The sequence below is a fragment of the Haliotis rubra genome, unplaced genomic scaffold, assembly GCF_003918875.1.
Source record: "Haliotis rubra isolate DU_JTF1 unplaced genomic scaffold, ASM391887v1 Scf611, whole genome shotgun sequence".
Classification (NCBI taxonomy): Eukaryota; Metazoa; Mollusca; class Gastropoda; order Lepetellida; family Haliotidae; genus Haliotis; species Haliotis rubra.
This window is the reverse complement of record NW_025767315.1, coordinates 523,284-541,518: the sequence shown is the minus strand read 5'-3', so window position 1 is coordinate 541,518 and position 18,235 is coordinate 523,284. Positions and strand designations below refer to the sequence as shown.

Below are 18,235 nucleotides of genomic sequence, written 5' to 3'. Positions count from 1 at the left end.
TGTAAGTCGAACACACCCATCTCTACTCCCAATTCTCACATGTTAGTCCAACACACGCATCTCTACTCCGAGTTCTCACATATAATTCTAACACACCCATGTCTACTGCACATTCTCACATGTAAATCCAACACACCCATCTCTACTCCGATCTCTCACATGTAAGTCCAACAAATCCATCTCTACTCCGAGTTCTCAAATGTACGTCCAACACACCTAGTTCTACTGCGCATTGCCACATGTAAGTCCAACACACCCATCTCTACTCCGAGCTCTCACATGCAAGTCGAACACACCCATCTCTACTCCCACTCCTCACATGTAAGTCCAACACACCCATCTCTACTGCACAGTCTCACATGTAAGTCTATCACACCAACCTCTACTGCACATTCTAACATGTAAGTCTAACACACCCATCTCAACTCCGAGCTCTCAAATGTAAGTCCTACAAATCAATCTCTACTACAGGTTTTCACATGTAAGTCCAACACACCCATCTCTACTCCGAGTTCTCAAATGTAAGTCCAACACACCTATTTCTACTGCGCATTTACACATGTAAGTCTACCACACCCATCTCTACTCCGAGCTCTCACATGTAAGTCGAACACACCCATCTCTACTCCCAGTTCTCACATGTTAGTCCAACACACCCATCTCTACTCCGAGCTCTCACATGTAAGTCGAACACACCCATCTCTACTCCCAGTTCTCACATGTTAGTCCAACACACCCATCTCTACTCCGAGCTCTCACATCTAAGTCCAACACACCCATCTCTACTCCCAGTTCTCACATGTTAGTCCAACACACCCATCTCTACTCCGAGCTCTCACATGTAAGTCGAACACACCCATCTCTACTCCCAGTTCTCACATGTAAATCCAACACACCCATTTCTACTGCACATTCTCACATGTAAGTCCAACACACCCATTTCAACTCCGAGCTCTCACATGTAAGTCAAACACACCCATCTCTACAAATTACATTTACAAGTACGTTTTTGGTTGAATATTTTTCAAATCATCCCATATTAGCGTTCAGACCACATAGTCTTTTAACAAACCACTCTGAATGATTTTACGATATGCAGCTACGAGCACAAATGATTACCCAAACGTACAAGAATTAAGTGCAGCAGTAGTACTTACGTGAGTCGGGCGCATTTATGAAACCACAAACTCTGTAATGTAATATACATGCCATTGTTTCAGCCTACCCAACTTGTGTCCCAAACTGCGAGGGTCAAGCAGATGGTCAATACCCATCGTGCGAGTCATGCAATGTATACCTCATTTGCGTACAGGGAAACACTATTTCGGTGAACTGCCCCACGTCACTTGTGTACGACGCCGATCTGGGCGTCTGTAACTACGCCTCGCAAGCCAGATGTGGGTAGGTATCGTTCTATAAAACGTGGTGTTAGTAAGTAGTATTTCTATAAACAAGATGTTACTAGGTATCTTGCTTTTCTATAAAACTTGGTGTAAGTAGATAGAGGTTCTATTAACAAGATGTTAGTGGGCATCTTTCTATAAGCCAGATGTTAGTGGGTAGTCTTTCTATAAGCCAGATGTTAGTGGGTAGTCTTGCCATAAGTCAGGTGTTAGTAGGTAGTCTTTCTGTAAGCCAGGTGTTAGAAGGTATCGTTCTACAAGCCAGGTGTTAGTAGGTAGTCTTTCTATAAACAAGATGTTAGTAGATAGTCTTTCTATAAGCCATATGTAGATAGGTATCTTTCTGTAAAACTTGATTTTAGTGGGTAGTCGTTCTGCAAACAAGATGTGGATAGGCATCTATCTATAAAACAGATGTTAGTAGGTAGTCTTGCCATGAGTCATATGTTAGTAGGTATCGTTCTATAAGCCAGGTGTTAGTAGGTAGTCTTTCTGTAAGTCATATGTAGATAGGTATTTTTCTATAAAACTTGATTTTAGTAGGTAGTGTTTCTAAAATAGGTAGTCAATCTGTAAAGAAGATGTGGGTAGGCATATTTCTATAAGACAGATGTTAGTAGTTAGGTTTGCCATAAGCCAGGTGTTAGTAGGGAGTCTTTCTATGAGCCAGATGTTAGTGGGTAGTCTTCCTATAAGTCATATGTTAGTAGGTATCTTTCTATTTAACTTGAGTTTAGTAGGTAGTGTTTCTAAAAGCCAGATGTTAAAGGTTAGTCTTTCCACAGGCCACATGTGGGGAGGTATCTTTCTATTAGCCAGATGTTAGTGGGTAGTCTTTCTATAAGCCAGAGGTGGGTAGGTATCTTTCTATTAGCCAGATGTTAGAAGGTAGTCTTTCTATAAGCCATGTGTGGGTAGGTATCTTTCTATTAGCCAGATGTTAGTGAGTAGTCTTTCTATAAGCCATATGTGGGTAGGTATCTTTCTATTAGCCAGATGTTAGTGGGTAGTCTTTCTATAAGCCATATGTGGGTAGGTATCTTTCTATTAGCCAGATGTTAGAAGGTAGTCTTTCTATAAGCCATATGTGGGTAGGTATCTTTCTATTAGCCAGATCTTAGAAGGTAGTCTTTCTATAGGGGTGGTGGGGGAACAGAGTGGTTCAGGCGTTCGCTCGCCTCGCCGAGGGACCGGGTTCGATGCCCCACATGGGTACAATGTGTGAAGCCCATTTCTGGTGTCCCCCGCTGTGATATTGCTGGAATATTGCTAAAAGTGGCGTAAAACTAAACTCACACTCACTCACTCACTAACTAGTCTTTCTATGAGCCAGATGTTAGTGGGTAGTCTTGCTATGAGCCAGATATTAGTGGGTAGTCTTTCTACAAACGAAATGTCGGTAGGACGTTTTTCAATAACATAAACATAGTTTCAAGACCAACTGACCAGCGCCACCAGTCCTACCAGTGCCACTAGTGCCACAAGTCCAACCAGCGCCACCAGTGCCACGAGGCAACTTCTAGTGCCACCAGCGCCACCAGTCCTACCAGCATGCCAACAAGTGCCACCAGCGCAACAAGCCCAACTAGTGCCACTAGCCCCACCAGTGCAACAAGTCCTACTAGCGCCACAAGCGCCACCAGTGCCACTAGTCCTACCAGCCCTACCAGCGCCACCAGTCCTACCAGTGCCACTAGTGCCACAAGTCCAACCAGCGCTACCAGTGCCACGAGTGCAACTAGTGCCACCAGCGCCACCAGTCCTACCAGCGCCACAAGTGCCACCAGCGCAACAAGCCCAACTAGTGCCACTTAGCCCCACCAGTGCAACAAGTCCTACTAGCGCTACAAGGTGCCACTAGTCCTACCAGCCCTACCAGCGCCACCAGTCCTACCAGTGCCACTAGTGCCACAAGTCCAACCAGCGCTACCAGTGCCACGAGTGCAACTAGTGCCACCAGCGCCACCAGTCCTACCAGCGCCACAAGTGCCACCAGCGCAACAAGCCCAACTAGTGCCACTAGCCCCACCAGTGCAACAAGTCCTACTAGCGCTACAAGTGCCACTAGTCCTACCAGCCCTACCAGCGCCACCAGTCCTACCAGCCCTACCAGTGCCACTAGTGCCACAAGTCCAACCAGCGCTACCAGTGCCACGAGTGCAACTAGTGCCACCAGCGCCACCAGTCCTACCAGCGCCACAAGTGCCACCAGCGCAACAAGCCCAACTAGTGCCACTAGCCCCACCAGTGCAACAAGTCCTACTAGCGCTACAAGTGCCACTAGTCCTACCAGCCCTACCAGCGCCACCAGTCCTACCAGTGCCACTAGTGCCACAAGTCCAACCAGCGCTACCAGTGCCACGAGTGCAACTAGTGCCACCAGCGCCACCAGTCCTACCAGCGCCACAAGTGCCACCAGCGCAACAAGCCCAACTAGTGCCACTAGCCCCACCAGTGCAACAAGTCCTACTAGCGCTACAAGTGCCACTTAGTCCTACCAGCCCTACCAGCGCCACTAGTCCTACCAGCCCTACCAGTGCCACTAGTGCCACAAGTCCAACCAGCGCTACCAGTGCCACGAGTGCAACTAGTGCCACCAGCGCCACCAGTCCTACCAGCGCCACAAGTGCCACCAGCGCAACAAGCCCAACTAGTGCCACTAGCCCCACCAGTGCAACAAGTCCTACTAGCGCTACAAGTGCCACTAGTCCTACCAGCCCTACCAGCGCCACCAGTCCTACCAGTGCCACTAGTGCCACAAGTCCAACCAGCGCTACCAGTGCCACGAGTGCAACTAGTGCCACCAGCGCCACCAGTCCTACCAGCGCCACAAGTGCCACCAGCGCAACAAGCCCAACTAGTGCCACTAGCCCCACCAGTGCAACAAGTCCTACTAGCGCTACAAGTGCCACTAGTCCTACCAGCCCTACCAGCGCCACCAGTCCTACCAGTGCCACTAGTGCCACAAGTCCAACCAGCGCTACCAGTGCCACGAGTGCAACTAGTGCCACCAGCGCCACCAGTCCTACCAGCGCCACAAGTGCCACCAGCGCAACAAGCCCAACTAGTGCCACTAGCCCCACCAGTGCAACAAGTCCTACTAGCGCTACAAGTGCCACTAGTCCTACCAGCCCTACCAGCGCCACCAGTCCTACCAGTGCCACTGGTGCCACAAGTCCAACCAGCGCTACCAGTGCCACGAGTGCAACTAGTGCCACCAGCGCCACCAGTCCTACCAGCGCCACAAGTGCCACCAGCGCAACAAGCCCAACTAGTGCCACTAGCCCCACCAGTGCAACAAGTCCTACTAGCGCTACAAGTGCCACTAGTCCTACCAGCCCTACCAGCGCCACTTAGTCCTACCAGTGCCACTAGTGCCACAAGTCCAACCAGCGCTACCAGTGCCACGAGTGCAACTAGTGCCACCAGCGCCACCAGTCCTACCAGCGCCACAAGTGCCACCAGCGCAACAAGCCCAACTAGTGCCACTAGCCCCACCAGTGCAACAAGTCCTACTAGCGCTACAAGTGCCACTAGTCCTACCAGCCCTACCAGCGCCACCAGTCCTACCAGTGCCACTAGTGCCACAAGTCCAACCAGCGCTACCAGTGCCACGAGTGCAACTAGTGCCACCAGCGCCACCAGTCCTACCAGCGCCACAAGTGCCACCAGCGCAACAAGCCCAACTAGTGCCACTAGCCCCACCAGTGCAACAAGTCCTACTAGCGCTACAAGTGCCACTAGTCCTACCAGCCCTACCAGCGCCACCAGTCCTACCAGTGCCACTAGTGCCACAAGTCCAACCAGCGCTACCAGTGCCACGAGTGCAACTAGTGCCACCAGCGCCACCAGTCCTACCAGCGCCACAAGTGCCACCAGCGCAACAAGCCCAACTAGTGCCACTAGCCCCACCAGTGCAACAAGTCCTACTAGCGCTACAAGTGCCACTAGTCCTACCAGCCCTACCAGCGCCACCAGTCCTACCAGTGCCACTAGTGCCACAAGTCCAACCAGCGCTACCAGTGCCACGAGTGCAACTAGTGCCACCAGCGCCACCAGTCCTACCAGCGCCACAAGTGCCACCAGCGCAACAAGCCCAACTAGTGCCACTAGCCCCACCAGTGCAACAAGTCCTACTAGCGCTACAAGTGCCACTAGTCCTACCAGCCCTACCAGCGCCACCAGTCCTACCAGTGCCACTGGTGCCACAAGTCCAACCAGCGCTACCAGTGCCACGAGTGCAACTAGTGCCACCAGCGCCACCAGTCCTACCAGCGCCACAAGTGCCACCAGCGCAACAAGCCCAACTAGTGCCACTAGCCCCACCAGTGCAACAAGTCCTACTAGCGCTACAAGTGCCACTAGTCCTACCAGCCCTACCAGCGCCACTAGTCCTACCAGTCCTACCAGTGCCACTAGTGCCACAAGTCCAACCAGCGCTACCAGTGCCACGAGTGCAACTAGTGCCACCAGCGCCACCAGTCCTACCAGCGCCACAAGTGCCACCAGCGCAACAAGCCCAACTAGTGCCACTAGCCCCACCAGTGCAACAAGTCCTACTAGCGCTACAAGTGCCACTAGTCCTACCAGCCCTACCAGCGCCACCAGTCCTACCAGTGCCACTAGTGCCACAAGTCCAACCAGCGCTACCAGTGCCACGAGTGCAACTAGTGCCACCAGCGCCACCAGTCCTACCAGCGCCACAAGTGCCACCAGCGCAACAAGCCCAACTAGTGCCACTAGCCCCACCAGTGCAACAAGTCCTACTAGCGCTACAAGTGCCACTAGTCCTACCAGCCCTACCAGCGCCACCAGTCCTACCAGTGCCACTAGTGCCACAAGTCCAACCAGCGCTACCAGTGCCACGAGTGCAACTAGTGCCACCAGCGCCACCAGTCCTACCAGCGCCACAAGTGCCACCAGCGCAACAAGCCCAACTAGTGCCACTAGCCCCACCAGTGCAACAAGTCCTACTAGCGCTACAAGTGCCACTAGTCCTACCAGCCCTACCAGCGCCACCAGTCCTACCAGTGCCACTAGTGCCACAAGTCCAACCAGCGCTACCAGTGCCACGAGTGCAACTAGTGCCACCAGCGCCACCAGTCCTACCAGCGCCACAAGTGCCACCAGCGCAACAAGCCCAACTAGTGCCACTAGCCCCACCAGTGCAACAAGTCCTACTAGCGCTACAAGTGCCACTAGTCCTACCAGCCCTACCAGCGCCACCAGTCCTACCAGTGCCACTAGTGCCACAAGTCCAACCAGCGCTACCAGTGCCACGAGTGCAACTAGTGCCACCAGCGCCACCAGTCCTACCAGCGCCACAAGTGCCACCAGCGCAACAAGCCCAACTAGTGCCACTAGCCCCACCAGTGCAACAAGTCCTACTAGCGCTACAAGTGCCACTAGTCCTACCAGCCCTACCAGCGCCACCAGTCCTACCAGTGCCACTAGTGCCACAAGTCCAACCAGCGCTACCAGTGCCACGAGTGCAACTAGTGCCACCAGCGCCACCAGTCCTACCAGCGCCACAAGTGCCACCAGCGCAACAAGCCCAACTAGTGCCACTTAGCCCCACCAGTGCAACAAGTCCTACTAGCGCTACAAGTGCCACTAGTCCTACCAGCCCTACCAGCGCCACCAGTCCTACCAGTGCCACTAGTGCCACAAGTCCAACCAGCGCTACCAGTGCCACGAGTGCAACTAGTGCCACCAGCGCCACCAGTCCTACCAGCGCCACAAGTGCCACCAGCGCAACAAGCCCAACTAGTGCCACTAGCCCCACCAGTGCAACAAGTCCTACTAGCGCTACAAGTGCCACTAGTCCTACCAGCCCTACCAGCGCCACCAGTCCTACCAGTGCCACTAGTGCCACAAGTCCAACCAGCGCTACCAGTGCCACGAGTGCAACTAGTGCCACCAGCGCCACCAGTCCTACCAGCGCAACAAGCGCCACAAGTGCCACCAGCGCAACAAGCCCAACTAGTGCCACTAGCCCCACCAGTGCAACAAGTCCTACTAGCGCTACAAGTGCCACTTTCAGTCCTACCAGCCCTACCAGCGCCACCAGTCCTACCAGTGCCACTAGTGCCACAAGTCCAACCAGCGCTACCAGTGCCACGAGTGCAACTAGTGCCACCAGCGCCACCAGTCCTACCAGCGCCACAAGTGCCACCAGCGCAACAAGCCCAACTAGTGCCACTAGCCCCACCAGTGCAACAAGTCCTACTAGCGCTACAAGTGCCACTAGTCCTACCAGCCCTACCAGCGCCACCAGTCCTACCAGTGCCACTAGTGCCACAAGTCCAACCAGCGCTACCAGTGCCACGAGTGCAACTAGTGCCACCAGCGCCACCAGTCCTACCAGCGCCACAAGTGCCACCAGCGCAACAAGCCCAACTAGTGCCACTAGCCCCACCAGTGCAACAAGTCCTACTAGCGCTACAAGTGCCACTAGTCCTACCAGCCCTACCAGCGCCACCAGTCCTACCAGTGCCACTAGTGCCACAAGTCCAACCAGCGCTACCAGTGCCACGAGTGCAACTAGTGCCACCAGCGCCACCAGTCCTACCAGCGCCACAAGTGCCACCAGCGCAACAAGCCCAACTAGTGCCACTAGCCCCACCAGTGCAACAAGTCCTACTAGCGCTACAAGTGCCACTTAGTCCTACCAGCCCTACCAGCGCCAATTAGTCCTACCAGTGCCACTTAGTGCCACAAGTCCAACCAGCGCTACCAGTGCCACGAGTGCAACTAGTGCCACCAGCGCCACCAGTCCTACCAGCGCCACAAGTGCCACCAGCGCAACAAGCCCAACTAGTGCCACTAGCCCCACCAGTGCAACAAGTCCTACTAGCGCTACAAGTGCCACTAGTCCTACCAGCCCTACCAGCGCCACCAGTCCTACCAGTGCCACTTAGTGCCACAAGTCCAACCAGCGCTACCAGTGCCACGAGTGCAACTAGTGCCACCAGCGCCACCAGTCCTACCAGCGCCACAAGTGCCACCAGCGCAACAAGCCCAACTAGTGCCACTAGCCCCACCAGTGCAACAAGTCCTACTAGCGCTACAAGTGCCACTTAGTCCTACCAGCCCTACCAGCGCCACCAGTCCTACCAGTGCCACTAGTGCCACAAGTCCAACCAGCGCTACCAGTGCCACGAGTGCAACTAGTGCCACCAGCGCCACCAGTCCTACCAGCGCCACAAGTGCCACCAGCGCAACAAGCCCAACTAGTGCCACTAGCCCCACCAGTGCAACAAGTCCTACTAGCGCTACGCCAAGCGCCACTTAGTCCTACCAGCCCTACCAGCGCCACCAGTCCTACCAGTGCCACTAGTGCCACAAGTCCAACCAGCGCTACCAGTGCCACGAGTGCAACTAGTGCCACCAGCGCCACCAGTCCTACCAGCGCCACAAGTGCCACCAGCGCAACAAGCCCAACTAGTGCCACTAGCCCCACCAGTGCAACAAGTCCTACTAGCGCTACAAGTGCCACTAGTCCTACCAGCCCTACCAGCGCCACCAGTCCTACCAGTGCCACTAGTGCCACAAGTCCAACCAGCGCTACCAGTGCCACGAGTGCAACTAGTGCCACCAGCGCCACCAGTCCTACCAGCGCCACAAGTGCCACCAGCGCAACAAGCCCAACTAGTGCCACTAGCCCCACCAGTGCAACAAGTCCTACTAGCGCTACAAGTGCCACTAGTCCTACCAGCCCTACCAGCGCCACCAGTCCTACCAGTGCCACTAGTGCCACAAGTCCAACCAGCGCTACCAGTGCCACGAGTGCAACTAGTGCCACCAGCGCCACCAGTCCTACCAGCGCCACAAGTGCCACCAGCGCAACAAGCCCAACTAGTGCCACTAGCCCCACCAGTGCAACAAGTCCTACTAGCGCTACAAGTGCCACTAGTCCTACCAGCCCTACCAGCGCCACCAGTCCTACCAGTGCCACTAGTGCCACAAGTCCAACCAGCGCTACCAGTGCCACGAGTGCAACTAGTGCCACCAGCGCCACCAGTCCTACCAGCGCCACAAGTGCCACCAGCGCAACAAGCCCAACTAGTGCCACTAGCCCCACCAGTGCAACAAGTCCTACTAGCGCTACAAGTGCCACTAGTCCTACCAGCCCTACCAGCGCCACCAGTCCTACCAGTGCCACTAGTGCCACAAGTCCAACCAGCGCTACCAGTGCCACGAGTGCAACTAGTGCCACCAGCGCCACCAGTCCTACCAGCGCCACAAGTGCCACCAGCGCAACAAGCCCAACTAGTGCCACTAGCCCCACCAGTGCAACAAGTCCTACTAGCGCTACAAGTGCCACTAGTCCTACCAGCCCTACCAGCGCCACCAGTCCTACCAGTGCCACTAGTGCCACAAGTCCAACCAGCGCTACCAGTGCCACGAGTGCAACTAGTGCCACCAGCGCCACCAGTCCTACCAGCGCCACAAGTGCCACCAGCGCAACAAGCCCAACTAGTGCCACTAGCCCCACCAGTGCAACAAGTCCTACTAGCGCTACAAGTGCCACTAGTCCTACCAGCCCTACCAGCGCCACCAGTCCTACCAGTGCCACTAGTGCCACAAGTCCAACCAGCGCTACCAGTGCCACGAGTGCAACTAGTGCCACCAGCGCCACCAGTCCTACCAGCGCCACAAGTGCCACCAGCGCAACAAGCCCAACTAGTGCCACTAGCCCCACCAGTGCAACAAGTCCTACTAGCGCTACAAGTGCCACTAGTCCTACCAGCCCTACCAGCGCCACCAGTCCTACCAGTGCCACTAGTGCCACAAGTCCAACCAGCGCTACCAGTGCCACGAGTGCAACTAGTGCCACCAGCGCCACCAGTCCTACCAGCGCCACAAGTGCCACCAGCGCAACAAGCCCAACTAGTGCCACTAGCCCCACCAGTGCAACAAGTCCTACTACTAGCGCTACAAGTGCCACTTAGTCCTACCAGCCCTACCAGCGCCACCAGTCCTACCAGTGCCACTAGTGCCACAAGTCCAACCAGCGCTACCAGTGCCACGAGTGCAACTAGTGCCACCAGCGCCACCAGTCCTACCAGCGCCACAAGTGCCACCAGCGCAACAAGCCCAACTAGTGCCACTTAGCCCCACCAGTGCAACAAGTCCTACTAGCGCTACAAGTGCCACTAGTCCTACCAGCCCTACCAGCGCCACCAGTCCTACCAGTGCCACTAGTGCCACAAGTCCAACCAGCGCTACCAGTGCCACGAGTGCAACTAGTGCCACCAGCGCCACCAGTCCTACCAGCGCCACAAGTGCCACCAGCGCAACAAGCCCAACTAGTGCCACTAGCCCCACCAGTGCAACAAGTCCTACTAGCGCTACAAGTGCCACTAGTCCTACCAGCCCTACCAGCGCCACCAGTCCTACCAGTGCCACTAGTGCCACAAGTCCAACTAGCGCCACAAGTCCGACCAGCGCTACAAGTCCAACCAGTGCCACAAGTCCAACCAGCGCCACAAGTCCGACTAGCGCCACAAGTCCAACCAGCGCCACAAGTCCAACTAGTGCCACAAGTCCAACCAGTGCCACAGGACGTACTAGTTCCCCAAGTCGGAGTTCAGCAACATCAGCTTCGTCTGCAACATCACCAACATCACCAACGTCTCCTACGTCTGCAACATCACCAACGTCATCTACATCACCAACGTCAGCTACATCAGCTACGACAACTGTACCTCCTTGTGTGACATCGTGTGTAGGAATCAGTGATGGAAACTACCAGTCATGTTTGGGCTGCACCGTCTACGCCACGTGTATCGGGGAGCGGATCATTGACAACAGACCCTGCCCAGGAGGTCTGGTGTGGGACGACACTGTCAAGAGCTGTACCTCCACATCATCCTCATGGTAAGAAACACTACTCCCTAAGTTTGTTTAAATCATTTTGTTTAATGTCCCATTGCAGTTGGTGACAATGTTGTGCATCAACATGTATTATTTGTCTATTTAGCTTTACATATACCAATCAGAAAACATAAATAGGTTTGGAATCATATCAGACAAACCTACCAAACATTTCACAGACAATACTCTGCCTATCTCAAAAATACGACCTGGATACATATTATCAGAGATGTACAATACGACATAAAATGTCAATGCAAAAGAATATGATATGTTCATATATACTCAGCAATTATCATCAAACTAGTGACAGATATGAAGAAGAATGGCCCGGAGTCAAATATCATTGTGACATTTGGTGATTTTCTCAACTATTTACAGGGCATACTTGCAAATCATCGTCAAGTTTTAACAGGCTTTTGAGGACATCCGTCAATGTCCAAGAAATGAACAGATCGTTGCACTGAAATGAGTGGAAGTTACCACTGATAACTGTAACAGACAAAGAAGCAGCATCACGGAATTTAACAATACCTTTGCTATATAAAGTACGTAACCATATAAGATTTTTCTCATCCACAGCGCCACAAGTCCAACCAGTGCCACAAGTCCAACCAGCGCCACAAGTCCAACCAGTGCCACAAGTCCAACCAGCGCCACAAGTCCAACCAGTGCCACAAGTCCGACTAGCGCCACAAGTCCAACCAGTGCCACAAGTCCGACTGGCACTACAGGTGACACAGGACGTACTAGCGCCACAAGTCGAAGTGCAGCAACATCATCCACGTCTGCAACATCACCAACATCACCAACGTCTGCAACATCACCTACATCACCAACGTCTCCTACGTCTGCAACATCACCAACGTCATCTACATCACCAACGTCAGCAACATCGGCGACGACAACTCTACCTCCTTGTGTGACATCGTGTGTAGGAATCAGTGATGGAAACTACCAGTCATGTTTGGGCTGCACCGTCTACGCCACGTGTATCGGGGAGCGGATCATTGACAACAGACCCTGCCCAGGAGGTCTGGTGTGGGACGACACTGTCAAGAGCTGTACCTCCACATCATCCTCATGGTAAGAAACACTATTCCCTAAATTTGTTTAAGTCCTTTTGTTAAATGTTCCATTTCAGTTGACGGCAATGCCGTGTACTGTCTAATTATGCCACTCAGAAATTTTGGGACCACTGAAGAAAACGCCTCACATTTCATAGAATATACCTCTCTGCACTCAGCGATAAGACCTATTTACATATAACCTGAGAAGTACAAGTTTGTAATTATCATCAGACTTTTGGACATATTGCAGATATTGCTTATAAACCAGCATTTCAAGTAGTCTCACATATTAGCCGGACAAGTTCATCTATTCAGCTGTTTGCATGCAAGCAGAAGCGTTGAGAATTACATTGGAGAAATTTACCTATCAAAGAAAATAGCATGCCACTCTCTAAAATACGACCTACATATCACCTAAAATTATCATGAGATGGAATCCCGAATCTGCCTAATTACATGTTGTGTATTGAAAGAAATAGATTGTGCTTTTAAAATAAAAGCTAATTATTAAATAAATTGCTAATGATGTTTTATTGGTATTATAGTCTAGGTATCGCCTTTAACTGTTTGAGAGCATTCTACAAGTTGTAAGCAATAGGAATGGCAAGTGTTTATGGATGATCAGCTTCTTTATTATACAGTTGCGACGTTTCGGTATAGATGCTTATACCGTTTTCAAGCATGACAGATATCTCCTTGAAACGACTGCATGGTATTCACGTGTTTGAGAGCCATTTGTTTACCAGATAATACATTCTGGAATAGATCAGCTGTTCTAAATATTTAAACTGTGTAACAACATTTACCAATATTCTAGCAATATCAGTGGGGACCCCAGAAATGAACTTCACACATTGCACCTATGTGGGGAATTGAACCGAGCAAACTCCATGACGACTAGGCTACCCCGGCGCCCCTACTGTTATCGAAACAATATGGGACTTACACAACATCCTTGACGCACCCCTTGGTCATTATTAACACCACTGACATTGATAACATCTATGTAAAACACTTAGGCAAGAAGCAAGCATCCACATGGGCAACAATCGTGTTCCCTTTCTTATCGATCTTTTTTTTATTCAAATCGGGGCGGTGGGGTAGCCTAGTGGTTAAATCGTTCACTCGTCACGCCGAAGACCCGGGTTCGATTCCCCACATGGGTACAATGTCTGAAGCCCATTTCTGGTGTCCCCGGCCGTGATATTGCTGGAATATTGCTAAAACGCGGTTTAAAACTAAACTCACACACTCATTATTCATATGAATAGGAACTTGTGATCTGATTGGCAAAGTGAAAGCAAGATAAGTTGGTCAAGATGTTTACGGTATCTGATACTGTCCAATGAACATCAGGACGTTCCTTCTACTGATTTATCCACCTAAAACCAGACATATAGCAGATAAAACCGCCTGATATGTTTCATATTTACACCCATGCATAAAGATTCTATGATAGCTTCCTTGAGGGCTGATAGATAGTTAGTATTATTGAGAGAAGTGCATTGTTTATTTTTAGAGAAGTGTGGTGGGATATAGTGACTTTAAACTGTATTGTGTAGTTCACTCATATATTTATTATAATTACAGCACAACGACAAGCACCAGCGCTACAAGTGCCACTAGTCCTACCAGCCCTACCAGCGCTACAAGTGCCACTAGTCCTACCAGCCCTACCAGCGCCACCAGTCCTACCAGTGCCACTAGTGCCACAAGTCCAACCAGCGCTATCAGCGCCACGGGTGCAACTAGTGCCACCAGCGCCACCAGTCCTACCAGCGCTACCAGTGCCACGAGTGCAACCAGTGTAACCAGTGCCACGAGTGCAACCAGTGCAACCAGTGCCACAAGTCCTACGCCATCTACAACTGTATCCCCGAACTGTGTCGTGAACTGTGACGGTCAAACGGATGGAAATTTCCAGTCCTGCCAATCCTGCAGTGTGTATGCAACATGTATTCACGGTCACTTCACAGACAACCGTCCATGTCCCCCAACTCTCGTCTGGGATGACACACTCAAGAACTGCCTTCTGTTTTCATCAACATGTCCATGAGCAATACACCCAGGATCAGACATACTACCAGACAACGTTCAAACGCAAATTTCACCTGGGATCAGTTCATTGTCCTGTTAAACTTACAAGCTGTAATGGTTCGTGATTATTTGTAAAGATCGTCATAACGGTCTGCAATGAGAAATATAGCAGGTTATAGATACATCACCAGACATACTACCAGACAACGTTCAAACGCAAATTTCACCTGGGATCAGTTCATTGTCCTGTTAAACTAACAATCTGTAATGGTTCGTGATTATTTGTAAAGATCGTCATAACGGTCTACAATGAGAAATATAGCAGGTTATAGATACATCACCAAGCACGGTTGACCTAACTGACTGATACGAGTTGCCTCCCTTTGTCAGAATTGTCGGTTCGAATTCCAGGTCACCGTCGTCATTTCTCCGAGTTTGTCACAACCGCATCCGTGTTCAAGTGGTAAACGTCTGACGTTATCACGACGTTTGTGATTTTCTCTCAAACACTGTGACATTATTGAAATAACGGTGACGTTAAAATGACTCTCATTCATAAATCTCATTTGAGTGTCAACGAAGTATACCTTCATATTCAAATTTTTTCTGTGCATGAATGTATCGACGAACATTTCACTTCCATGTTTTATATAATGCAAGTATCCACTTCTTGTTTGTGTACATTTCGCGTCATATTTATATAGTAATATACTGAGATAATTTATTCGTTTTACTGTATTTATGTTTCATAAGCTGTTCATAGATTAAAATATTTCGATTTCAAATAAAATATTTTCATGTTTGCATTCTTGTATTTTATATTATTCTCCTTTTTGTCTGGAATAAACTGCAGTACATCGAATCAATACATATCGGTCAGTGACATTTCACTTCTATCACGGAGGTCTACACTTACATCACAAAGGTCTACACTTATATCACAAACGTCTACACTTATATCTTATATCACAGAGGTCTGCACTTATATCACAAAGGTCTACACTTCTATAGGTCTTACATCACGGAGTCTACACTTATATCACGGAGGTCTACACTTATATCACAAGGTCTACACTTATATCACACAAAGGTCTATATCACTTTATAGCACAACAGGTCTACACTTATATCACGGAGGTCTACACTTATATCACAACAGTCTACACTTATATCACGGACGTCTACACTTATATCACAAAGGTCTACATTTATATCACGGAGGTCTACACTTATATCACATATCACAGGAGGTCTGCACTTATATCACACACATAGGTCTCTACACACTTATATCACGGAGGTCTACACTTATATCACAACAGTCTACACTTATATCACGGAGGTCTACACTTATATCACAACAGTCTACACTTATATCACGGAGGTCTACATTTATATCACAAAGGTCTACACTTATATCACAAACGTCTACACTTATATCACGGAGGTCTACATTTATATCACAGAGGTCTACATTAATATCACAGAGGTATACACTTATATCACGGAGGTATACACTTATATCACAACAGTCTACACTTATATCACTACGGTCTACACTTATATCACTACGGTCTACACTTATATCACAACAGTCTACACTTATATCACAGAGGTCTACACTTATATCACGGAGGTCTACACTTCTGTCACATCGCAGAGGTCTACACTTATATCACAACAGTCTACACTTATATCACAACAGTCTACACTTATATCACAAAGGTCTACACTTATATCACAAAGGTCTACACTTATATCACAGAGGTCTACACTTATATCACAACAGTCTACACTTATATCACAGAGGTCTACACTTATATCACAAAGGTCTACACTTATATCACAAAGGTCTACACTATATCACACTCTGTATATCAGGAGGTCTACACTTACATATATCACAAGGTCTACACTTATATCACAAAGGTCTACACTTATATCACAAAGGTCTACACTTATATCACAAAGGTCTACACTTATATCACGGAGGTCTACACTTATATCACAACAGTTCTACACTTATATCACGAAGGTCTACACTTATATCACGGAGGTCTACACTTATATCACAAATCAGGTCTACACTTATATCATAAAGGTCTACACTTATATCACAAAGGTCTACACTTATATCACAAAGGTCTACACTTATATCACGGAGGTCTATATCACAAAGGTCTACACTTATATCACAACTACACTTATCTCTACACTTATATCACAACAGTCTACACTTATATCACGGAGGTCTACACTTATATCACAAAGGTCTACACTTATATCACGGAGGTCTACACTTCTATCACAACAGTCTACACTTATATCACACAAGTCTACACTTATATCACAAAGGTCACTTATCACGGAGGTCTACACTTATATCACAAATGTCTACACTTATATCACGAAGGTCTACACTTATGTCACGGAGGTCTACACTTATATCACAACAGTCTAAACTTATGCCACGGAGCTCTACACTTCTATCACAAAGGTCTACACTTATATCACGGAGGTCTACACTTACATCACGGAGGTCTACACTTATATCACGGAGGTCTACACTTATATCACAACAGCCTACACTGATATCACAAAGATCTACACTTATATCACAAAGGTCTACACTTATATCACAAAGGTCTACACTTATATCACGACAGTCTACACTTATATCACAAAGGTCTACACTTATGTCACGGAGCTCTACACTTATATCACAAAGGTCTACACGTATATCACAAAGGTCTACACTTATATCACAGCGGTCTACACTTATATCACAACAGTCTACACTTATATCACAAAGGTCTACAGGAGCTGTACACTTATATCACAAAGGTCTACACGTATATGCACAAAGGTCTACACTTATATCACGCAGTCTATACTTATAACATTTCGGTCTACACTTATGTCACATTATATACATTTATGTCTCAACGGCCTACGCTTAGATCATGCAGTCTATACTTGTAACACGGCAGCCTATCACAGCGGTCTATAGTAAGCGACAATATGATGAGTTACACACCAATCACACGTCGCCGCCTTAAGCTCTAATGGGGGCGGTAGGGTAGCCCAGTGGTTAAAGCGATGGTTCCTCACGCAGAATACCCGGGTTCGATACCCAAATGGGTACAATGTGTGAAGCCCATTTCAGGTGTCCCCCGCCGTGATATTGCTGGGATATTGCTAAAAGCTGCGTGACCCGTGAAGGTCCGGGTTAGAATTGATCTTCAGTAACCCATGTTTGCCGTAAGAGGCGACTAACGGGATCGGGTGGTCAGGCTCGCTGACTGGGTTGACACATGTCATCGGTTCCCAATTGCGTACATCGATGTTCATGATGTTGATCCCTTGATTGTCTGGTCTAGGCTCGATAATTTACAAACCGCCGCCATATAGCTGGAATATTGCTGAGTGCGGCGTAAAACTAAACTCATCCTCACTCACTAAAAGCGGCGAAAACCTAGACTCGCTCACTCATTGTAAACTGATGGAATGCAGCTCTGAGAAGCGCACGTAAAATACCCATGTCAGTACGTCCTTCACACCAACAGGACGGTGTGGGCGGTTTTACCGCAACTGACATCAGGCGAAACAAACCGAAACATGAGTCTCATTAACCTATTCAGACAATGGCCTACTTTTCAACCGATCCGATTTTCTCGTGTGAAAGTGAAAATAGACATCGTAAACAACTATGGTTACACTGAATTCCAATTCCTTGTTTAATAAGAAAATGGGTATTCACTAATGAATTTTAATTTTAAACTTTAATAACATCGTATTTCTATATTTTATGGCGAAGTGTAGGCAGCATGACCTTATCTAAGACGT

The 18,235-nt window shown here is 49.5% G+C and overlaps 2 protein-coding genes across 2 annotated transcripts; both read left to right on the top strand.

The window, feature by feature from the left end:
• Positions 1–5,355: 5,355 nt before the first annotated feature.
• On the top strand, positions 5,356–7,389 carry LOC124255906 (required for respiratory growth protein 9, mitochondrial-like; the record flags this gene model as incomplete). The annotated part of the gene is made up of 4 exons (XM_046689854.1): positions 5,356–5,439; positions 5,661–5,713; positions 5,796–5,859; positions 7,327–7,389. Coding segments are annotated over 4 exons (264 nt in total), but the record flags the coding sequence as incomplete, so codon positions are not given.
• Positions 7,390–7,759: 370 nt separating this feature from the next.
• Positions 7,760–14,408, top strand: LOC124255905 (cell wall protein DAN4-like; the record flags this gene model as incomplete). Its single annotated transcript, XM_046689853.1, has 5 exons — positions 7,760–7,831; positions 8,069–8,242; positions 10,989–11,143; positions 11,865–12,368; positions 13,943–14,408. Coding segments are annotated over 5 exons (1,371 nt in total), but the record flags the coding sequence as incomplete, so codon positions are not given.
• Between the last annotated feature and the right edge of the window lie 3,827 nt (positions 14,409–18,235).